The sequence below is a fragment of the Olea europaea genome, unplaced genomic scaffold, assembly GCF_002742605.1.
Source record: "Olea europaea var. sylvestris unplaced genomic scaffold, O_europaea_v1 scaffold2470, whole genome shotgun sequence".
In the NCBI taxonomy this organism is placed as follows: Eukaryota; Viridiplantae; Streptophyta; class Magnoliopsida; order Lamiales; family Oleaceae; genus Olea; species Olea europaea.
The window spans coordinates 10972-34353 of record NW_019242913.1 but is presented as its reverse complement, the minus strand read 5'-3'; the positions used below and the strand labels follow the sequence as shown (position 1 = coordinate 34353).

General features: G+C 37.1%; 3 protein-coding genes across 8 annotated transcripts; all 3 read right to left on the bottom strand.

Annotated features, from left to right (window-relative positions):
* Positions 1–284: 284 nt before the first annotated feature.
* Positions 285–3809, bottom strand: LOC111382311 (nitrate regulatory gene2 protein-like). Its single transcript, XM_023006240.1, has 4 exons — positions 2565–3809; positions 1794–2011; positions 1364–1584; positions 285–1265 (listed from the first exon to the last, which is right to left on the bottom strand). The coding sequence occupies exons 1-4, from the start codon at positions 3451–3453 to the stop codon at positions 428–430; spliced, it is 2166 nt and encodes a 721-aa protein (XP_022862008.1). The 5' UTR covers positions 3454–3809; the 3' UTR covers positions 285–427.
* A 5411-nt stretch (positions 3810–9220) lies between these two features.
* LOC111382301 (probable protein phosphatase 2C 79) lies at positions 9221–11733 on the bottom strand. The gene is made up of 6 exons (XM_023006222.1): positions 11709–11733; positions 11574–11603; positions 11339–11430; positions 10574–10689; positions 10144–10426; positions 9221–9821 (listed from the first exon to the last, which is right to left on the bottom strand). Exons 1-6 carry the CDS (start codon positions 11731–11733, stop codon positions 9564–9566), a joined length of 804 nt encoding a protein of 267 aa, XP_022861990.1. The 3' UTR covers positions 9221–9563.
* Positions 11734–15727: 3994 nt separating this feature from the next.
* On the bottom strand, positions 15728–22555 carry LOC111382306 (probable protein phosphatase 2C 46). Of its 6 annotated transcripts, none has more exons than XM_023006232.1 (6): positions 22162–22555; positions 21981–22076; positions 21298–21685; positions 20610–20977; positions 16662–16898; positions 15728–16339 (listed from the first exon to the last, which is right to left on the bottom strand). In XM_023006232.1, exons 3-6 carry the CDS (start codon positions 21614–21616, stop codon positions 16082–16084), a joined length of 1182 nt encoding a protein of 393 aa, XP_022862000.1. In that variant the 5' UTR covers positions 21617–21685; positions 21981–22076; positions 22162–22555; the 3' UTR covers positions 15728–16081. The 6 variants fall into 6 exon arrangements, with proteins under 6 accessions (XP_022862000.1, XP_022861998.1, XP_022862002.1 ...); XM_023006230.1 differs by having other exon boundaries at positions 21298–21677; XM_023006234.1 differs by lacking the exon at positions 21981–22076 and having other exon boundaries at positions 21298–21414; positions 21481–21677; positions 22162–22554.
* Between the last annotated feature and the right edge of the window lie 827 nt (positions 22556–23382).

Sequence of the window (23382 nt, the reverse complement as noted above, 5' to 3'; positions counted from 1 at the left end):
TTTCGGCGCAGTGTGCAGACAACTCTTATTCTCTGACCTGTTGGGCACATCCCGAAATTTACCTCCCTCACAAAACTCTAGAGACGAGACGGTAGGAGCCCTCAAGGTTGGGATTCAACCTTTTTTTTTTTTTTTTTTTTTTTGAGAAATAAAAACTTACATAGCCTGCCCCCACATAATTCTCAGACCGGGCCTATAGAACTTGCTGGGATTCTTACCAATAAATATGCAAGAATCAGGAAATCAAGTCTTGCAAAATAAAAAATGAGGCCAAATACCTCAAGTAACAAAACAAGTGCAAGCCAATGACACTACCAGAAATCCATAAATAATTGTGTCTCAGTGAGTTGCTTTGACACAATCTAATGTACAACACTTCAAACTCAACTCGTAGAACAAGAAAAAAGCCTACACAACAATTTTCGCATCAACTGCTGCTGTTTTCTTCATCTTGGGGACACTCAATACGGGATGGTTTGCCAACTTTCTCGGCATTCACAATGTTGTCTAACAAGTCACTATACATACTTAAAGCAGCCTTGGAGAATTCTGTCATAGACTCGAAAACTTTATTAAACCCTGTCTGAAATCCATTTAGCGTGATCCTCTCAGTTTCTTGCACACAGTTATGGTGCTTTTCCTTCTCCAAATCAACCCTTTTCTGGAAATTGTCCAGCGTATCCTTCTTTTCTTTCAAGCATTCATCCCGATGCTCAATCGCTTGCTCCGTGTTGTGGTCCGTGAGTTTGAAATCAAACCTGTTATTCTCAATCTTTTGAAATGCCAGAATCTTTCTATCCAGTTCTCGGGATAGATTGTCAACTTTACCTTTTTGTTGCTGTTCCTTTCCTTTCAGCACCCACAAAGCTCTAACATCCATGCTGCAGCTTTTGATAGCAAAAGAAACTACCTTATCTGGCAACTTGTCCATGGAAGCCAACCAATCACGACAAATCAGGAGAAGTGGTGGTCCATTTAAATAACATGGAGTTGAAGTCGTGCCTCTAGAGTAGAATTCAACTTCAGAGACAACAAACTTAGCCAGCCATCCATGAAGGGCCTTGATGTAGGCTTTCTGGGCTGTAATGTATTCTGTGAAACGTGCACGCCAATTCAAAAGCTCTGTTTCCAGCTGAAGTGTAGCACGTCGGTGAGATTCATTGCAAAATTTTCCATACGAAGGGCAGGAAAAAAGCTTCACTTCTTGTATGATCTTGTTCTGGATTTCATGGGACTCCAACATAATTTTCCAGGTTTTCATCATGCTGCAATTAAAGGGAGCAGAACAACACAATTCAATAATCAGATTACATTTTTTTCATCTTTTTCTTTTCAAGTAGGTTCACTTGTTCTCAGTTCTTACCCTTTTAGAAGTTCATTCACTTGGGGCAAGAGTTCATCATCTCTGAGTTTCTCGATTTTGTTTGATATTGTTTCAGCACTTCGAATTGCGACAAGGATCCTGCTATATGAATCTTTCACTGCTGCTCTGGTTTTGTCCACTGCCAGTCCATCTCCTCTAGCATCTTGATTTCTTAGTTGATTGCATTTGCTTTCATATATTTTCCTAATTCTATCTCCATCCTAACGGCAATACAAAGTCAAGTACTGGAAAGTTGAAAACTGGTAGAAAGAACAAGAAGTTGCATTGTGCTTTAATTTTCATTTCACATAGGAAACTAAATGAATTATTTATAGAGAAAATATTATTACCATACAAACATCATATGACAAATAATATAAAGAAATGTTTACATCCTAAAGAAGTTGCAGGGAGTTTGGGCTGTAGCTACCTTGACCTCTTCGTAGAGTTTCTTTTCCCAAGCATATAGCCTTCCTAGTGTCAATGAATGGCTTCCAGAAGCCATTCCTCCGTAATCATCAAACAGATCATTATTAAATTCTTTCCATGTCGAAGAGTTCTTGGAATTAGACTCAACAAGACTCTTGCATGACGATGAACGAGAAGCAGACCTCCAGGGAATAGCTTGGATTAGCTTTGTTGAATTCTCTGCATCCACATGAGATATGTGAATGAATTCGAGCGGAAGAGGCTACTTGGAGTAGAAGTTCTGATGAAAAATGGGAATTTACTATTCCATAAAACAGAAATTTAGAAAAAAAAAAAATGGTGGAGAAAGACAGATCCACTCTTTTATATGTGATCATCGAGGGAAAATATTAGTTCAGATTTCATAATATCCTTGAAATATTGGCAGACTGATGTGTTATTTGCATACCAACACTGAACTTAATGTGTATATCTATCTACATAACTTCAAAGAAAAGTAGCTTTTAAGCACATTGTGAATCAGAAAAAGGAAATTAAGCGCTTTGAACTGAAATGCAAGAGAACGGAATAACTGAAAAATGAAGGCATCACTGCCCTATAAAAAAATTGCAATATTGCTCTGCAGACCTCAACAAATCAATAACTGATTCAGACGTTAATTTAAGAAGAGATTCATAATAACAATAAAAAATAATAAAATAATAAAAAAAGCTAAGAATTTGTGAGAAAATATGCCCGAATGCAATGTGTAGAAAGTACTGATAAAGTTTACCTTTTATTTCATCCAGATTAGACTGTAGATGGACCCTGTTGCACTCCAGCATCCTTGATACATCCTTACCAGAATCATAAGCCCTAACAAAATGGTCTTCAATATCTTTTAGGGCTTCCAACAACTCCCTCCCTCTCACTGGTGTATCAAAGACACTCAAACCCTTCTGCAGCTGCTCTGCCGCCTGGCTTACACTAGCACCGCCACCAACCACCGCCTCAATCTCGGTTTCTTCGTGCTCGAAATTGTGCTTTTCTTCACTCTCCACAACTTTTCTCTGTCCTTCCATTCTTTCCTCTTCTTCTTCTTCTTCTTCAAGGTCTGGAATTCCTTCTTGTTCCCTCAATACCCTCAAATCCTCCTCAGAAATCCTATTATAGCCACTTATTATCTCTGGCCTAGATACATTAGAAAAAGGGTTGAAGAAATCCCAACCAAAATCTCTTGCAGGTGAAGGCATTGTCTGAGGCATGTCCATATAAAAATACCCACAAACTTGTGGCTCTTCTTTCTCATGCTTTTCCTCATATTCTTCCTCAGAAGACACTGAACTTGTTGAAGAACTGCAGGATTCACAAGCAATGGCTTCTTTTGCGGGTTCAGAGGGTGTTTGCTGTAGAAACAAAGGGTTAGAAACCACATTTTCTTTTGGAGGAGTGGGGAAAGAAGGTGGTGGAAAGGTAATGGAAAATGGCGCCGGCGGAGAAGAATGGCGAGCAACAAAAAGACTAATAGCGGCGGAGACACCAAAGAGCGATTGACAATATCTATAATGTGCCTCAGCCAGTGCATATCTTCTATCCACAGCTAACTTCAGTTGGTGTTTTCTCTCTCTACATATAGCCACCACTTCCTCCTCCTCTTCTAACTTAGAAGCAACACACCCCATTTTTTTCCCCTCTCCTAAAAAGGTTTCTAGAACATAAAAGAAGTGGGTTCTTGGAGAAAATTCAGGGTTTAAATTGGGTCTTTTTACAGGAAATATGGAGATTTCATTTAGATGACAAATGTATAACCTTTTAGAGGGGATGTAAATTTGAACCAACGCATTTCTTATCTGGACATTTAACGATGATTTCTGCTACAAAAAGGCTTTTAGCCATTTAATTTTTCTAATAGAGAACCGAGTGAAGGGCATCAGCAGAAAAAATGGAGGTGGTCACACGCACAATGAAGTAAAGTTGTGCTGTGCTTGAAACATTAACAGAAGAAGAGGAGAGGTTTCAAATGAATGGAAAAGAATGTCTTTATTTCCTTTATTTAAAAAAAGTTTGAATCCCAATATCAAGGGTCTTCACCGTCTGTCTCTGGAGCATCGTGAGAGATGTTAATTGCGGGATGTGCCCCAATAAATCAAAAAATAAGAAATTTTTATATACTGGTATCCACAAAGAGTCTCAATCCATATTTCAAGAATCAAATCCTCAAATTGCGACTATCAACAAGGTTGAGAATACCTCATCCTTGTCTTTCGCACCATTAAAATATATCTTGGGAGCTACCTTTATTTCCTTTATTTTCTCCTACAAAAACACCGCTATAGGAAGAAAAAGAATCCTTGCTTTCAAGTATTTTTCGAAGGAAAACAAAGCAAAACATTTCCATTAACTAGTGTTTATTTTGTGTGTGTGTGTGAGAGAGAGAGAGAGAGAGAGAGAGAGAGAGGGATTCTGGGGTGACAGGAAATAGAAGTGAGGTAGCGGCTCGAGGAAGAGGCCGTGTTCGCTGTTTAGTAACGTATAACATGATACGGGTGTGTCTGCTCATTAGGTTTGGGTTAGAAAGTGTGAAATTAATAACGAGTGATGTTATTTCTAATACATAAATGAACAGCAGTTTATTATATTGATCAATGAATAGAGGTTATTCTAATTTCATTAAATGTGACATAGTTGTCTAACTATCATCGTAACTATTGCGATCCAAAAATTTAGATGAGTACGAATAATTGTACGTATAGCATCACTCTTTGAGAATAGTAGGGGGAGACAGGTGCCGACCAGTGAGAGAAAAGAGGAGTCATATTTAGTCAAAACTATTAAAAGGTTAGTCACAACCATTCAGGCAAGGCAGATAGATTTTGTGTCTCCGCATGTATGTTTTTCTCTCTCTCACACACTTGCTCGCTGTGTGTGTGATAGAGAAGAAAGTCCTTGACACAATCTTTTTGTTTCTTTCTATTATCAGATAAACTTGTAATTGTGAGAATATTATGGTTAGGTTTTTGCTTTGTCAGTTTATTAACAGGGGCTTAATGTATCGTTAAGAAATTAGGTAGAGTAACCATCAATTATTGTCACTGGCTCGCTGCCCTCGAGGTTTAACCCCCTGCCCCCGCTACCAATCGGTTAACAGCCGATCGCTTTATCACTGAGCTACTGATAGACAATGGGAGATTAAGATCTCATAGAGTTCAACCCCCACCCCCGACGCCAAAAAGGCCATAAATTCCCAAAAAAAAAAAAAAATGAATCTTGGGTCTTTATAAATAGTACTGGCTACTTAAAAACAAAAAAGGAAAGAAAAAAAAAAAAAAAGAAAGGAAAGAAAGAAAAATCGATTCAGAAAGAAAAATTGATCTGGGATGTGAATTCCATTTCTGCTGTTGGATTTTAACCTCTGAAAAAACTTCTAAAAGAGTGGGGGTGGATGGGAGTAGGGTTGGGCAAATCTCCCGAACCGAACCCGACGGTTCTTGTCAAATTAAATACTCGAACGGGTATCTGAATTGAGAATCGACGGGTACGGTTCGGTCCTCGATTCTAGACCAAGCCCCGAAAAATCGAATAAGAACTGAATCTTTCTAAATTATTTTTTTATATTGAGTAAATCAAATTATTTTAATTTCAATTTTTTCTAAACAAATTAATAAATTAACGATTTCTAAATCCAAATTTTTGGCCCAATAATTTGTTTCGTTTCTAATTTTTTTAATTTTTGGCCCAATTACCCATTTTATTGTTTCATTTCTTAGTCAAACAAGATCAAATACACTAAATAACCCTAAACACCAACACTAAAGTGCATAACGTTGTCTTGACTCTCGCACTCACTCTGCAGCCTCGCTAATATTCCAAAACCTATACAATCATTGGTCGACACTGTGACCTCCGATCGAAACTGTGACTTTCGTCAATCGAAACTTTGATCGTAGCGATCATTTGAATAAGGTAGTTTACTAGTCTCTGACATTCCAAAACCATTTAATGTATCATTAGTTGTATTTATATAATGTTGTTATAAATGTTAAAAAATTTAATTATAGTACAGAACCGAACCCGAACGGTTCCATAATTATATTTGGACCCGACGGTTCCATTTACTAGATATTCGAAAATTTCGATTCGGTTCGATTCTCTTTTAAACCGAACCGAACCGAACTGACCCGCGCGCCACGCCTAGATGGGAGGCGGAAATTAGCATCCATCCCCAGATTCCTTTGAGACAAGGACAACCTTGTATATGTAAGATTAGAGTTGGTCGTGATGCTTTAAATTTTACACAATCTACTTCGTATTTACTGCATTAAAGTTAAATTTCCCCAATAAATGTGACTCTTCATAAATTTACCTTCACTGCTGAATTTACTGACAGCTGTGCTCAAACCAAGAAATAATGGAAAGAAGGACTCTCTATAGACTCTCCAATACACAGAGAGCCAATTTTTCAAAAAATAAAATAAAATAAAATAAAATTATAATAGTGATTTTTCTTCAGAAAATGTGTTTAAAAAATAGGAAAAAAGGGCGAAGACTGTAATTGGTAAAAAAAAAAAAATTAGAATATTTTCCTAAATTATATATATAAGAGGAAAAAATTATGGCTCTAAACAAAATTATTTTATTGAAAAAAATATTTAAAAATAAGTTTAACAAAAAATAGGATAAAAAGGGAACATTAATCTTATAAAGACAGTTTTTGCGACGTTGAACCATTTTACCCCATTTTTGTAAGAATGAGGATGAAAAATATAGTTATTACATATCCACACAAAAAATAGAAAATTAAATATGATAGATTGATGTGATAGATAATCGTGCAATTGTTAGATAAGAAATTTGGTTGACCAATTCTGCACGAGAAAGCACTAACGTTGTTTAGTATCTAACATTGGTTAAACTAGAAAACCCCATTCTCATCATTGATTATTGAGCCAGATTGACCGTGTAGTAAATGGTTTTTACGGGGTGGCGGAAATATGCCTGACACACTGATTAAAGCCCTCTCTCTCTCTCTCTCTCTCTCTCTCTCTCAGCACAACGGATTGGACTCAGGCATGTCCAAAAAATTGATCCAACTTGTCTCTCTCTCTCTCTCTCTCTCTCTCTCTCTCACAGCACAACGGATTGGACTCAGGCATGTCCAAAATCTCTCTCTCTCTCTACAAACAGATACCTAGGTTAGTTACCATGGTTTAATGGAAAGGAAAATTGACGCAAATAACACCAAGATACTGTAGTAAAAAAATTCTCTCTAGCAAGTTTCAATTCCCCGCAACTTCCACAGGTAGTTAAAAGCTGGGATGCACCTCAACGAGGATTAGACTTCTAGTAAAATGCACAGTTCTTCACTAACCATAAGATCACTCTTTATGGGCAAAAACTGACTTGTAAGGAGAGAACAGGTCCACGAGTTGTTATAGCAAGTTTAGGAGTTTTTTTATAATGAATGATGGATAAATGAATAGTCTGTGTGATTAAAAGTGATTTAGTCTACTATAAACTGTTTATGAACATCAGCCAAACTTGGGCTAAGTAAAATAAATAAGCTTATAAGCCACCCCAAGCATGCTGTTAATCCCCTTTACAGAAGCATGCCACTGCCTAGTGTGAAGACACTAGTATTTATAACAACTGTGATAATCAGTTTTCAAACAAAATATCAATAAAGTCATTTTAGCTGTAAGGGAGTAAATGACACAAGGGAGAGAACAACAGATAATGAAAGATTTACCCAGAGAACATAATTACAATTATTATCATCTTGGAGTTCTCATTTTCCAGCCTCCTCGGGTATTGAAACTATTGCCGATTATTATGCCTTCTTTGGTTAAACGCCACAGAGGGCACATCAGAAATTCAAGGGCATCTCTTAACTTTTAAGTAGCTAATCTGTATCCACATGTGAACAGTACAGTACAAATTAGAAAGAGCGTCATCAAGTAGCTACAGCTGAAGGACCAAGCATTTTTGAAGGCAGATTGATGGTCTAAACAAATTAATAAATTAACGTTTTCTAAATCCATTTACTAGATATCCGAAAATTTCGATTCGATTCGATTCTCTTTTAAACCGAACCGAATTGACCCGCGCGCCACCCCTAGATGGGAGGCGGAAATTAGCATCCATCCCCAGATTCCTTTGAGACAAGGACAACCTTGTATATGTAAGATTAGAGTTGGTCGTGATGCTTTAAATTTTACACAATCTACTTCGTATTTACTGCATTAAAGTTAAATTTCCCCAATAAATGTGACTCTTCATAAATTTACCTTCACTGCTGAATTTACTGACAGCTGTGCTCAAACCAAGAAATAATGGAAAGAAGGACTCTCTATAGACTCTCCAATACACAGAGAGCCAATTTTTCAAAAAATAAAATAAAATAAAATAAAATTATAATAGTGATTTTTCTTCAGAAAATATGTTTAAAAAATAGGAAAAAAGGGCGAAGACTGTAATTGGTAAAAAAAAAAAATTAGAATATTTTCCTAAATTATATATATAAGAGGAAAAAATTATGGCTCTAAACAAAATTATTTTATTGAAAAAAATATTTAAAAATAAGTTTAACAAAAAATAGGATAAAAAGGGAACATTAATCTTATAAAGACAGTTTTTGCGACGTTGAACCATTTTACCCCATTTTTGTAAGAATGAGGATGAAAAATATAGTTATTACATATCCACACAAAAAATAGAAAATTAAATATGATAGATTGATGTGATAGATAATCGTGCAATTGTTAGATAAGAAATTTGGTTGACCAATTCTGCACGAGAAAGCACTAACGTTGTTTAGTATCTAACATTGGTTAAACTAGAAAACCCCATTCTCATCATTGATTATTGAGCCAGATTGACTGTGTAGTAAATGGTTTTTACGGGGTGGCGGGAATATGCCTGACACACTGATTAAAGCCCTCTCACTCTCTCTCTCTCTCTCTCTCTCTCTCTCAGCACAACGGATTGGACTCAGGCATGTCCAAAAAATTGATCCAACTTGACAAACAGATACCTAGGTTAGTTACCATGGTTTAATGGAAAGGAAAATTGACGCAAATAACACCAAGATACTGTAGTAAAAAAATTCTCTCTAGCAAGTTTCAATTCCCCGCAACTTCCACAGGTAGTTAAAAGCTGGGATGCACCTCAATGAGGAATAGACTTCTAGTAAAATGCACAGTTCTTCACTAACCATAAGATCACTCTTTATGGGCAAAAACTGACTTGTAAGGAGAGAACAGGTCCACGAGTTGTTATAGCAAGTTTAGGAGTTTTTTTATAATGAATGATGGATAAATGAATAGTCTGTGTGATTAAAAGTGATTTAGTCTACTATAAACTGTTTATGAACATCAGCCAAACTTGGGCTAAGTAAAATAAATAAGCTTATAAGCCACCCCAAGCATGCTGTTAATCCCCTTTACAGAAGCATGCCACTGCCTAGTGTGAAGACACTAGTATTTATAACAACTGTGATAATCAGTTTTCAAACAAAATATCAATAAAGTCATTTTAGCTGTAAGGGAGTAAATGACACAAGGGAGAGAACAACAGATAATGAAAGATTTACCCAGAGAACATAATTACAATTATTATCATCTTGGAGTTCTCATTTTCCAGCCTCCTCGGGTATTGAAACTATTGCCGATTATTATGCCTTCTTTGGTTAAACGCCACAGAGGGCACATCAGAAATTCAAGGGCATCTCTTAACTTTTAAGTAGCTAATCTGTATCCACATGTGAACAGTACAGTACAAATTAGAAAGAGCGTCATCAAGTAGCTACAGCTGAAGGACCAAGCATTTTTGAAGGCAGATTGATGGCGCCACCCCCTTTCACGGATATATTAGGACTCTTGGTTGAACTAGCCCTGCTTACAAGATTTGAGTTGAGAAACACAACAATAACTGTGATGTCATCGTGGAAATGCCGACGTATTCCTCGCTCGATTTTCTTCAAGTCGGAGTACCTCATTTCCCTCTTCTTCGCGGCTTCTTGCAATGCTGCTTTCACTAATCTCCTAGCACTCCCCTGCACAACGGAGTTGAACTAAAATTGAAATAACTTCTCGTACTCTAAAGATGAGAGCTGAACTTAAACTAACTTAATTTGATGGTGGGTATTATGCATCACCTATAACTAATTTACATGAATACATCATCACAATCCCTATTGATAGATTTTGCATCAGTAAGAGGACTTGTTATGAATAGTAGGATAAATTTTCGACAACAAAATAATGGTGAATATTTAAATATCAGTGCTATTGACTAATTTTAACAGAAAACTTTAACTATGTCACATGCTACTCTTCAAATTAGAAAGCTATAATATTTGAAGCATTTTATCTTACACTGCATGGATGATTTTGGACTAGATCAACTGCTTCTTGGTTGGTGAGGTGTTCCCACAGGCCATCTGATGCCAATATAATGAACAGATCTTGAGGTAGCAATTGGTGCACAGAAATTGATGGTTCTGAACTCAAAATTGGTCTTTTGAAGGGTTCACACACTCGAAACTTAGCATATAATGGCTCCCTGTTGAATTCAGCCTTTTTTAAATACACATCACCAATTGATCTAGAGATCTGTACGACAACATCAAACCAAGATGTATCACAATTCACGAAGTAAAATCATACAGAACATTATCACATGGCTAAATTACATAGCTGATAGATGTTACCTTTTCAAAAGTGATTTTTCTTTTATTTAGTAGGGATGGTAGGGAGAGATTTCTTTGACTTCTTTGTGCAATTGCAAAATTAATAATATGAATACCAAAGGAATCTCAAAAGAGGGAGGAAAGAGATATTGAAAACATGTATCTTAGTATAGCATTTGACGTCTATGGTCCCATATATCCATAGATAAAGGCAACCAAGAGTTCCGGACACCTGCATTTCATCCCAAGACATCTAAAAGAGTTGCACAACCATCATTGTCAAATTGCTAGAGAATTCAGTAAATATCCCTTGAGCAATTAACTTCAGGAAAAGATGAATGCTCCAAAGACTAAAATATTTGGTGAAATGTGAGAACTCAGATAAATAATTTAACAATTAATCAACCAAAGTCATAGAACCCCACAGCCATCATGCTTGCTTCACCGAGAACGAGTAAATTTTGGTTAAATATCTATATTAACAAAACCGCATCTTTTGAAATTTTAAACTTCTATGCATTAGGCAGTGTTCTAAAAAGCGCACTTAGACACCACCTAAGCTTTGACTAGGCACAAAGCTTGGCCTGCCGCCTAGCCAAGTTTCTCTTTTCTACACCTAGGTTTTGCCTAGGCCCCACTTAGGCTCATAAAAGCTGGAAGCTTGACCTTGCGAGCAATGGGATTTACAAAATCAATAATTGACAGATTTTAATTGACAGATTGAAAATAATTGGCAGGTCGCAGAATCCATAGAGATTAGTTTTCCTTTATTACATCGATAGTACATATTGATAGAGATTAGTTTTCCTTTATTAGCTTTGCCCTAGGGCAGTGTGGGGGATGGCGTAATAATGAGGAAGGCTATCTTTGAGCTTTATTACTGTGCTGGGATCAGTTCGCTTTGATGCTAAGCAAGGTGAGGGTCGCACCCTACTGCTTTTCAGATGCGAATAGGTAGAAGCAGGGTTTCGATCTGGAAGACAAGCTTCCCTCAGATCTTACGCTTGTTATGATAAGAAGGGATGAGACTTTGTAAAAGTTTCTAGATGAGCAGGAAGGGAAAGAGGACCTATTCCCGGCTGGCAGAAGACATTAAGCCGTTAAAGAAGCTTTTACCTTCTAGATGAGCAGGAAGGGCAAGAGGACCTATTCCCGGCTGTTAGAAGACATTAAGCCGCTAAAGAAACTCTTACCTTATAGACCAGATGGGAAGATAAGTGATGAGGAACAGACCTTATGAGGAGTTCTAACCTTCTGAAAAGGATCTTCCACCCATGTCTCTTCATCTTAGATACTCTATTGGAAGTGGAAGAAGGCCACGCTACTAGACTTCCTTAGATAGGCTCTTTTACCCTCTCTATTGGGAACAGCGGCTTAGGGATGTATTTTAGGTAGGTGTGAGCCTTCTCCCTATGTGAAGTGCGTAATTTCTTCTTAATATATCCTATACTTTAGTCGAGAATAAGTTGCATACGAGGGAGGGCCTGTTCTATATGATCGAATACGGTATCTTTCTATTTTCCTTGCAGAGCCAGTACCAGGACAAAGAGAAGCCCTTTTTTCTAAGCCTTTCCATCTATTGGATAAGGAGTATGGATAGGGAAAAGTAGATCAAGCCCTTCAGTCTCTTAGGCGAGGAAGTTCTGCAATGGGAGATCAAGTTTGAGTTGTAAGCCCTTACACTTCTAGTATAGCCATTTTCTAGCCCATCCAATTACAGCGGTTGACTTTGCTCTGATTAAGTCATTGAAAGGTTTATCCTAGGCGAATATGTTCAAGAGTCAAAACCTTTGTACTTCAATCCTGATAGTTACAATTGTTGGAATAGTAGTATCAGTAGTTGTTGTTGGATACCCCTTGTTTGTAGCAATAGGAACCCAATCTTCTTCTAGGATGAGAGGTCAAGGTCTAGGGTTGAGCTTTTCTAGGGTTTTCCTTCCACTTTATTCAGTCTTAGATTCTTTCTGCTTTCTCGGAGGTTGTACTTTGTCATGCTATGCGAGCCTCCGTTGCTGTAGCTTCCTTTTCAACCCCAGCTATTGATTCAGTTTCAGTTGCTTTTCCTGACCTGGGGGTTTGAGTTTGATGGGAAGTTGGAGTCTCCTTCATTCGCCCTGCCCTGCCAATACTAATCTAATTCCTTCTTAAGCACTTTAGCTTTGCTTTAAGCCCTCATTGGACTTTCTGGGAGTTCTCCCATACCATGTAATGCTGCTATTGTAATAGGAATAGATAGGTTCTCCCTTTTAACAATAGAAATAGGAGCTGTTTCCACCTTCCCCTCCTAACAACTCATCTAAGACTAATACTAATATAAGACAAAGCGCATATGCGACATCTATCTTCTTTACCACGTCTCCCAGGAAAAGCCCAGTACATATGGCACAGGATGATTACACACATCCAGGGCGGAGTGGGATCGGGTCTTTGTTGGATTAAGTCTCATGGGTTATTCGAAGATAAATAATAAAAAAAAAAAAGGGAAATGTGGAATTCCTTCCACACTTCCGGAGCGATTTGTCAACAGCCAATGAGCAATCAGCCTAAGTAGGTACCCCTATGGAGGGGCCACCCAACTGCATCCTCAACATAAAGCCTAGTCGAAAGACAGTTCTGCAAGTCGGACTTAACGACAAATCTATTATCTTGTTTCTTTATTTTATCTAAAAACCGCTCTTGCTCGAACTATAAATAGCGTGAATAGTGGAAGAACATGCCGTTCGGAGTAAAGCGGCGGCACTAGAAGGCCGGTGCCTTGATCAAGACCTTTTTTGGCATGAGTTGCTTAGTGTTAAGTGTGTGTGTGTGCGCGCGCGTACGTACGTGTATATGTATGTATCACTCCTAGATTTTCTATATAATGGAATACTCACAAGAATAATGTTATTCATGGTGAAGAATATCGATAATCGCTTTACTTGGCATACATATGACAGTTTGATATATGATGCATAAAGTAATAAAAAACTATCATATTAATGCATCAAATAAAAAATTGTCATATATATGCCACATAGGACGACTACCGGTAATCTTCACTATAAATAGCATTACTCTACTCACAATGTTGAGAGGAATTCAATAAAAATATGTTACTTGTCGCCTAGCCACGTTCTACTTTTTTTAGAACACTGGCCTTAGGTAGTCATATTAGATATTTAGAGTTCGTTACAATAACTTGAAAGTAGAAAGAAAAATTGATCTGGGATGTGAATTCCATTTCTGCTGTTGGATTTTAACCTCTGAAAAAACTTCTAAAAGAGTGGGGGTGGATGGGAGTAGGGTTGGGCAAATCTCCCGAACCGAACCCGACGGTTCTTGTCAAATTAAATACTCGAACGGGTATCTGAATTGAGAATCGACGGGTACGGTTCGGTCCTCGATTCTAGACCAAGCCCCGAAAAATCGAATAAGAACTGAATCTTTCTAAATTATTTTTTTATATTGAGTAAATCAAATTATTTTAATTTCAATTTTTTCTAAACAAATTAATAAATTAACGTTTTCTAAATCCATTTACTAGATATCCGAAAATTTCGATTCGATTCGATTCTCTTTTAAACCGAACCGAATTGACCCGCGCGCCACCCCTAGATGGGAGGCGGAAATTAGCATCCATCCCCAGATTCCTTTGAGACAAGGACAACCTTGTATATGTAAGATTAGAGTTGGTCGTGATGCTTTAAATTTTACACAATCTACTTCGTATTTACTGCATTAAAGTTAAATTTCCCCAATAAATGTGACTCTTCATAAATTTACCTTCACTGCTGAATTTACTGACAGCTGTGCTCAAACCAAGAAATAATGGAAAGAAGGACTCTCTATAGACTCTCCAATACACAGAGAGCCAATTTTTCAAAAAATAAAATAAAATAAAATAAAATTATAATAGTGATTTTTCTTCAGAAAATATGTTTAAAAAATAGGAAAAAAGGGCGAAGACTGTAATTGGTAAAAAAAAAAAATTAGAATATTTTCCTAAATTATATATATAAGAGGAAAAAATTATGGCTCTAAACAAAATTATTTTATTGAAAAAAATATTTAAAAATAAGTTTAACAAAAAATAGGATAAAAAGGGAACATTAATCTTATAAAGACAGTTTTTGCGACGTTGAACCATTTTACCCCATTTTTGTAAGAATGAGGATGAAAAATATAGTTATTACATATCCACACAAAAAATAGAAAATTAAATATGATAGATTGATGTGATAGATAATCGTGCAATTGTTAGATAAGAAATTTGGTTGACCAATTCTGCACGAGAAAGCACTAACGTTGTTTAGTATCTAACATTGGTTAAACTAGAAAACCCCATTCTCATCATTGATTATTGAGCCAGATTGACCGTGTAGTAAATGGTTTTTACGGGGTGGCGGAAATATGCCTGACACACTGATTAAAGCCCTCTCTCTCTCTCTCTCTCTCTCTCTCTCTCAGCACAACGGATTGGACTCAGGCATGTCCAAAAAATTGATCCAACTTGACAAACAGATACCTAGGTTAGTTACCATGGTTTAATGGAAAGGAAAATTGACGCAAATAACACCAAGATACTGTAGTAAAAAAATTCTCTCTAGCAAGTTTCAATTCCCCGCAACTTCCACAGGTAGTTAAAAGCTGAGAAAGCACTAACGTTGTTTAGTATCTAACATTGGTTAAACTAGAAAACCCCATTCTCATCATTGATTATTGAGCCAGATTGACTGTGTAGTAAATGGTTTTTACGGGGTGGCGGGAATATGCCTGACACACTGATTAAAGCCCTCTCTCTCTCTCTCTCTCTCTCTCTCTCTCAGCACAACGGATTGGACTCAGGCATGTCCAAAAAATTGATCCAACTTGACAAACAGATACCTAGGTTAGTTACCATGGTTTAATGGAAAGGAAAATTGACGCAAATAACACCAAGATACTGTAGTAAAAAAATTCTCTCTAGCAAGTTTCAATTCCCCGCAACTTCCACAGGTAGTTAAAAGCTGGGATGCACCTCAATGAGGAATAGACTTCTAGTAAAATGCACAGTTCTTCACTAACCATAAGATCACTCTTTATGGGCAAAAACTGACTTGTAAGGAGAGAACAGGTCCACGAGTTGTTATAGCAAGTTTAGGAGTTTTTTTATAATGAATGATGGATAAATGAATAGTCTGTGTGATTAAAAGTGATTTAGTCTACTATAAACTGTTTATGAACATCAGCCAAACTTGGGCTAAGTAAAATAAATAAGCTTATAAGCCACCCCAAGCATGCTGTTAATCCCCTTTACAGAAGCATGCCACTGCCTAGTGTGAAGACACTAGTATTTATAACAACTGTGATAATCAGTTTTCAAACAAAATATCAATAAAGTCATTTTAGCTGTAAGGGAGTAAATGACACAAGGGAGAGAACAACAGATAATGAAAGATTTACCCAGAGAACATAATTACAATTATTATCATCTTGGAGTTCTCATTTTCCAGCCTCCTCGGGTATTGAAACTATTGCCGATTATTATGCCTTCTTTGGTTAAACGCCACAGAGGGCACATCAGAAATTCAAGGGCATCTCTTAACTTTTAAGTAGCTAATCTGTATCCACATTGAACAGTACAGTACAAATTAGAAAGAGCGTCATCAAGTAGCTACAGCTGAAGGACCAAGCATTTTTGAAGGCAGATTGATGTCGCCACCCCCTTTCACGGATATATTAGGACTCTTGGTTGAACTAGCCCTGCTTACAAGATTTGAGTTGAGAAACACAACAATAACTGTGATGTCATCGTGGAAATGCCGACGTATTCCTCGCTCGATTTTCTTCAAGTCGGAGTACCTCATTTCCCTCTTCTTCGCGGCTTCTTGCAATGCTGCTTTCACTAATCTCCTAGCACTCCCCTGCACAACGGAGTTGAACTAAAATTGAAATAACTTCTCGTACTCTAAAGATGAGAGCTGAACTTAAACTAACTTAATTTGATGGTGGGTATTATGCATCACCTATAACTAATTTACATGAATACATCATCACAATCCCTATTGATAGATTTTGCATCAGTAAGAGGACTTGTTATGAATAGTAGGATAAATTTTCGACAACAAAATAATGGTGAATATTTAAATATCAGTGCTATTGACTAATTTTAACAGAAAACTTTAACTATGTCACATGCTACTCTTCAAATTAGAAAGCTATAATATTTGAAGCATTTTATCTTACACTGCATGGATGATTTTGGACTAGATCAACTGCTTCTTGGTTGGTGAGGTGTTCCCACAGGCCATCTGATGCCAATATGATGAACAGATCTTGAGGTAGCAATTGGTGCACAGAAATTGATGGTTCTGAACTCAAAATTGGTCTTTTGAAGGGTTCACACACTCGAAACTTAGCATATAATGGCTCCCTGTTGAATTCAGCCTTTTTTAAATACACATCACCAATTGATCTAGAGATCTGTACGACAACATCAAACCAAGATGTATCACAATTCACGAAGTAAAATCATACAGAACATTATCACATGGCTAAATTACATAGCTGATAGATGTTACCTTTTCAAAAGTGATTTTTCTTTTATTTAGTAGGGATGGTAGGGAGAGATTTCTTTGACTTCTTTGTGCAATTGCAAAATTAATAATATGAATACCAAAGGAATCTCAAAAGAGGGAGGAAAGAGATATTGAAAACATGTATCTTAGTATAGCATTTGACGTCTATGGTCCCATATATCCATAGATAAAGGCAACCAAGAGTTCCGGACACCTGCATTTCATCCCAAGACATCTAAAAGAGTTGCACAACCATCATTGTCAAATTGCTAGAGAATTCAGTAAATATCCCTTGAGCAATTAACTTCAGGAAAAGATGAATGCTCCAAAGACTAAAATATTTGGTGAAATGTGAGAACTCAGATAAATAATTTAACAATTAATCAACCAAAGTCATAGAACCCCACAGCCATCATGCTTGCTTCACTGAGAACGAGTAAATTTTGGTTAAATATCTATATTAACAAAACCGCATCTTTTGAAATTTTAAACTTCTATGCATTAGGCAGTGTTCTAAAAAGCGCACTTAGACACCACCTAAGCTTTGACTAGGCACAAAGCTTGGCCTGCCGCCTAGCCAAGTTTCTCTTTTCTACACCTAGGTTTTGCCTAGGCCCCACTTAGGCTCATAAAAGCTGGAAGCTTGACCTTGCGAGCAATGGGATTTACAAAATCAATAATTGACAGATTTTAATTGACAGATTGAAAATAATTGGCAGGTCGCAGAATCCATAGAGATTAGTTTTCCTTTATTACATCGATAGTACATATTGATAGAGATTAGTTTTCCTTTATTAGCTTTGCCCTAGGGCAGTGTGGGGGATGGCGTAATAATGAGGAAGGCTATCTTTGAGCTTTATTACTGTGCTGGGATCAGTTCGCTTTGATGCTAAGCAAGGTGAGGGCCGCACCCTACTGCTTTTCAGATGCGAATAGGTAGAAGCAGGGTTTCGATCTGGAAGACAAGCTTCCCTCAGATCTTACGCTTGTTATGATAAGAAGGGATGAGACTTTGTAAAAGTTTCTAGATGAGCAGGAAGGGAAAGAGGACCTATTCCCGGCTGGCAGAAGACATTAAGCCGTTAAAGAAGCTTTTACCTTCTAGATGAGCAGGAAGGGCAAGAGGACCTATTCCCGGCTGTTAGAAGACATTAAGCCGCTAAAGAAACTCTTACCTTATAGACCAGATGGGAAGATAAGTGATGAGGAACAGACCTTATGAGGAGTTCTAACCTTCTGAAAAGGATCTTCCACCCATGTCTCTTCATCTTAGATACTCTATTGGAAGTGGAAGAAGGCCACGCTACTAGACTTCCTTAGATAGGCTCTTTTACCCTCTCTATTGGGAACAGCGGCTTAGGGATGTATTTTAGGTAGGTATGAGCCTTCTCCCTATGTGAAGTGCGTAATTTCTTCTTAATATATCCTATACTTTAGTCGAGAATAAGTTGCATACGAGGGAGGGCCTGTTCTATATGATCGAATACGGTATCTTTCTATTTTCCTTGCAGAGCCAGTACCAGGACAAAGAGAAGCCCTTTTTTCTAAGCCTTTCCATCTATTGGATAAGGAGTATGGATAGGGAAAAGTAGATCAAGCCCTTCAGTCTCTTAGGCGAGGAAGTTCTGCAATGGGGGATCAAGTTTGAGTTGTAAGCCCTTACACTTCTAGTATAGCCAGTTTCTAGCCCATCCAATTACAGCGGTTGACTTTGCTCTGATTAAGTCATTGAAAGGTTTATCCTAGGCGAATATGTTCAAGAGTCAAAACCTTTGTACTTCAATCCTGATAGTTACAATTGTTGGAATAGTAGTATCAGTAGTTGTTGTTGGATACCCCTTGTTTGTAGCAATAGGAACCCAATCTTCTTCTAGGATGAGAGGTCAAGGTCTAGGGTTGAGCTTTTCTAGGGTTTTCCTTCCACTTTATTCAGTCTTAGATTCTTTCTGCTTTCTCGGAGGTTGTACTTTGTCATGCTATGCGAGCCTCCGTTGCTGTAGCTTCCTTTTCAACCCCAGCTATTGATTCAGTTTCAGTTGCTTTTCCTGACCTGGGGGTTTGAGTTTGATGGGAAGTTGGAGTCTCCTTCATTCGCCCTGCCCTGCCAATACTAATCTAATTCCTTCTTAAGCACTTTAGCTTTGCTTTAAGCCCTCATTGGACTTTCTGGGAGTTCTCCCATACCATGTAATGCTGCTATTTAATAGGAATAGATAGGTTCTCCCTTTTAACAATAGAAATAGGAGCTGTTTCCACCTTCCCCTCCTAACAACTCATCTAAGACTAATACTAATATAAGACAAAGCGCATATGCGACATCTATCTTCTTTACCACGTCTCCCAGGAAAAGCCCAGTACATATGGCACAAGATGATTACACACATCCAGGGCGGAGTGGGATCGGGTCTTTGTTGGATTAAGTCTCATGGGTTATTCGAAGATAAATAATAAAAAAAAAAAAGGGAAATGTGGAATTCCTTCCACACTTCCGGAGCGATTTGTCAACAGCCAATGAGCAATCAGCCTAAGTAGGTACCCCTGTGGAGGGGCCACCCAACTGCATCCTCAACATAAAGCCTAGTCGAAAGACAGTTCTGCAAGTCGGACTTAACGACAAATCTATTATCTTGTTTCTTTATTTTATCTAAAAACCGCTCTTGCTCGAACTATAAATAGCGTGAATAGTGGAAGAACATGCCGTTCGGAGTAAAGCGGCGGCACTAGAAGGCCGGTGCCTTGATCAAGACCTTTTTTGGCATGAGTTGCTTAGTGTTAAGTGTGTGTGTGTGCGCGCGCGTACGTACGTGTATATGTATGTATCACTCCTAGATTTTCTATATAATGGAATACTCACAAGAATAATGTTATTCATGGTGAAGAATATCGATAATCGCTTTACTTGGCATACATATGACAGTTTGATATATGATGCATAAAGTAATAAAAAACTATCATATTAATGCATCAAATAAAAAATTGTCATATATATGCCACATAGGACGACTACCGGTAATCTTCACTATAAATAGCATTACTCTACTCACAATGTTGAGAGGAATTCAATAAAAATATGTTACTTGTCGCCTAGCCACGTTCTACTTTTTTTAGAACACTGGCCTTAGGTAGTCATATTAGATATTTAGAGTTCGTTACAATAACTTGAAAGTAGAGAGACTTGAGAAGATCCCTTACAAAGAGTGTTTTAGCCAAAAAAACTCTTTGTGGTTGAGTATGTGCGGTTCATCCTTCTGCATTGAAGTTACTATGTTTAAATATTAGTTGTAAGCAAACATGAGTATCATGATATTCTATTGGACTGAGGATTTCTGAAATACAGCCAATTAGTATATCAACGATGAGTGTACGAAAATGTAGTAGCATCAGTCCATTGAGGCCGACCATTGCACCAGATTTTTTTTATGCAATTGATCAGCCAGGTATCTTCTATTAAGATCTTTCCAAACCTAAGTTGGAAATAATCTCCCTAAAGTCTAGTAAATTCAAAGTTCAAAGTCCAATAATTGAGTTTAACTGGCTGACATGGGGGACTCATGCAGCAGGACCCAACATTAGTAAAATGTAGATAAAATTTACCACAAACAATGAATTCACTGACCTGTATAATGCCCTTTACACGCCACACATTATGCTTTAGAACTACTATTTGTGAGTCATCTGGGTGAAGAGATTGCAGCTCCTGTCTTACAGATTCGATACTCACATTGTGCTCTGTTGAGACCTGAATGGCCAGTACTTCCCCTGTTGCCTTGACACGACTGCCCATAACAGCTCGGGAATCGCCAAGGTTGGCAACATAGAGAGTTCCATTGCAGATAACTCCAACAAGGCAGCATGTGCCAACTGATGCTATCTGTGGTTTTGTGGGCCACTGTTTGCTGACAACTGAGAAAAAACCATCTTCTGTTGCTTGAAATGCCTTTCGAATTACTTCAATCGACATAGTTTGATGCTCGGAGGTGAACCCTGAACAGTTCAAAAAATAGTTTTTTGAGCTCAAAACATGAAATTCTTAAGAGATTGGTTAAATAGCACAGGAATTAGTACAAGTTAGCAATTTAATATTTCTAATCCAACATCCCAAGAAACATTGGCAAACTAGGAACTCAAAACTGGCAAGTAAATACAGTTTTCAGTTAACAATTAATAAGAAATGGGAGAATTTATAAAAAAGATCAGTTTAGACATTCGGAAGCCTTTTTCCTATTATTTTTCTTGGGAGAGTCAAAAATTAAACTGATCAAAGAATAACAGCATTTTTCAAACTAGATAACTTAGGGACTTACTTTTGAGATGTTGGAAGAGATGATCATTGACAAATCGAGAAGCCTCCGGACCACCATGTCCATCGTAAATCCCCAAAAAAGTGCCGTACGGCCCAGAGTCATGCATGCCCAAACTACCTGATTCAATTTGGCTCTGATCCTCAATTAAATTATTAGCTTGAACTACAGCCATTGAAAACTCACCATTAAAATGCTGCCCAGTGTCCTTAAACCACAGAAGCCCCACTTGACGACCACTAGTATCGGAACCCGTGTGAACGTATCCATCTGCTTTTGGCCAAAAACAGGCCCTCAAAAAGTTCATCAACCCCGACAACATACCTCATTTCATTGAAAATACCCTCCGAATTCTCTGCATCTAATGAGGACTGGAGCTAATTCTGTCCTCCTCAACACAAAAGAATATGTGCACTATAAGTCTAGATGAACGTGAATATCAAGCGCAAAACAAACAAAATTAGAACTTGAACAATAACAATCCAACAAATGAAATGCACTAGAAATACATAAAAGTCCAAACTTTATTTTCAATTCAGATGTCAATTTCTATAATACTACCAAGGAACAAGGTCTTCAAATGTGAAACAGATCTTTGACTATAAACAGAAAAATCCACGAACACAACAGCCGCTAAAAACTAAGAAAAGTCAACACAAGAAAAAAGTCAGGTTGACAAAATACACCTTTTCTTCGGCCCACTCTTTGATCAGCCAGTTCTAATTCCAGAAAGATCAATTCCCAACAAAAAGAGAGAAATGGAAAAACAAAAATCCAATTTACTGAAATCACGAAACTCTCGAGTCAAAGTTACATATTTCCCAAATAAAAAAGCATGGGATTGTGGAAATATGTTAAAGATGTTACCTTCAAGAATTGAAAGAAAGAAGCATCTGAAAATGAAGGAGATTGGATCTTGGATCCACCAAATCAAAGAAAAAATTGACCTTGATAGTGTTTTTAAAAGTTCTCCTCTCTTTTCTTTGTGGGCATGAAGATGATGAAGATGATGAGGTGATGGAATATCGAAAAAAACATATAGAGATAGGAAGCTGAGTGGGAATTCTCAAGCAGAAAGCAAATTAGGGTTGGTATGATTGGGCCATCTGAAACAAGGGTCTTTCTCAGCAGACAAACCCCATAAAAACCAACAGTGGAGAAAGCTATAAGCGGACGGGGGGCGTTAAGTTCCACACAGATAAACGTGAAAAAGAGAGGGTAAATGGAAAAGCAGAAATTTGACCAGTACAACGTACGGTATTGAGTGAGAAAATGAGCTGGGTTAAAAGGCAGTTACTCTTTTGGATTTTGATTTGGATTCGGATTCCATTCAAAAAATAAAGACGTTGGTTATTGTATAATTTTTCGTCGAATAATACTATTCATAATTACTTAATGCAATAATCATCTTACGTGATATTATACATGACGATTTGTGATTGTATACATTAATATGTTAATTTTTTTTGTATTATCCATCAATTTACTAATCGTCACGCATGACGATTACGATAGTGAACGACTGTCTTTTTCATTTGATTTTTTGTTTCGATTCTTTGAGAATTACCAAAGTCAATCTCTTCTAACATTTTTTGTCAACTTTTGTTGTCAAGTCAGCCCCATTTGGCCTTATTTAATTTAAAATTTATTTTTTGCCCTCTTCTTATTAACCACACAATCTTTAATAAAATAATATTACATGTAAATCAAAAAAATTATTTCTTAACCACACATTTTTCAAGAAAATACTATCCTAAAAATTAAAAATGAGAAGTGACGGGGGCAAACGGGAGTTATAATGTGACTTGCATATTCCCTTTTAATAAATGGCAAAAAAATAAAAAAATGAAAATTACATAAAAATATATATTAAAGATTATTAAAAGATGTATATTTTTTATTTAATAAAATTAAAAATGCAATTGATTTAATATTTTAGAAAGTAACACGTAACATATCATAAATCAAGTTCTTTGTTTGAACGATGATTTTAATGAAAGGTGCATAATTCTATGCACCTATTAGAACCTAATATTTTGCTAAGAATGCATTTTGGAATAATATGTTGATGGAGAATATTTGATTTAT

Excerpts from the sequence above, each read along its gene's own strand:
- LOC111382306 (XM_023006232.1), bottom strand. The coding sequence starts at position 21,616 with ATGTTGTCGGGGTTGATGAACTTTTTGAGGGCCTGTTTTTGGCCAAAA. Across the intron at positions 16,899-20,609 it reads GTGTAAAGGGCATTATACAG|ATCTCTAGATCAATTGGTGA; the intron begins GTCAGTGAATTC and ends GTTGTCGTACAG. Across the intron at positions 16,340-16,661 it reads TCCAAAATCATCCATGCAGT|GGGAGTGCTAGGAGATTAGT; the intron begins GTAAGATAAAAT and ends TCCGTTGTGCAG.
- LOC111382311 (XM_023006240.1), bottom strand. The coding sequence starts at position 3,453 with ATGGGGTGTGTTGCTTCTAAGTTAGAAGAGGAGGAGGAAGTGGTGGCT. Across the intron at positions 2,012-2,564 it reads TAATCTGGATGAAATAAAAG|AGAATTCAACAAAGCTAATC; the intron begins GTAAACTTTATC and ends ATGTGGATGCAG. Across the intron at positions 1,266-1,363 it reads GTGAATGAACTTCTAAAAGG|CATGATGAAAACCTGGAAAA; the intron begins GTAAGAACTGAG and ends CTTTAATTGCAG.
- LOC111382301 (XM_023006222.1), bottom strand. The coding sequence starts at position 11,733 with ATGGGTGGAAGATCCTTTTCAGAAG. Across the intron at positions 11,431-11,573 it reads CCTTCCTGCTCATCTAGAAG|ATCGAAACCCTGCTTCTACC; the intron begins GTAAAAGCTTCT and ends CTTGTCTTCCAG. Across the intron at positions 10,427-10,573 it reads CCTCTTTTGAGATTCCTTTG|TTACTTCGTGAATTGTGATA; the intron begins GTATTCATATTA and ends TTCTGTATGATT.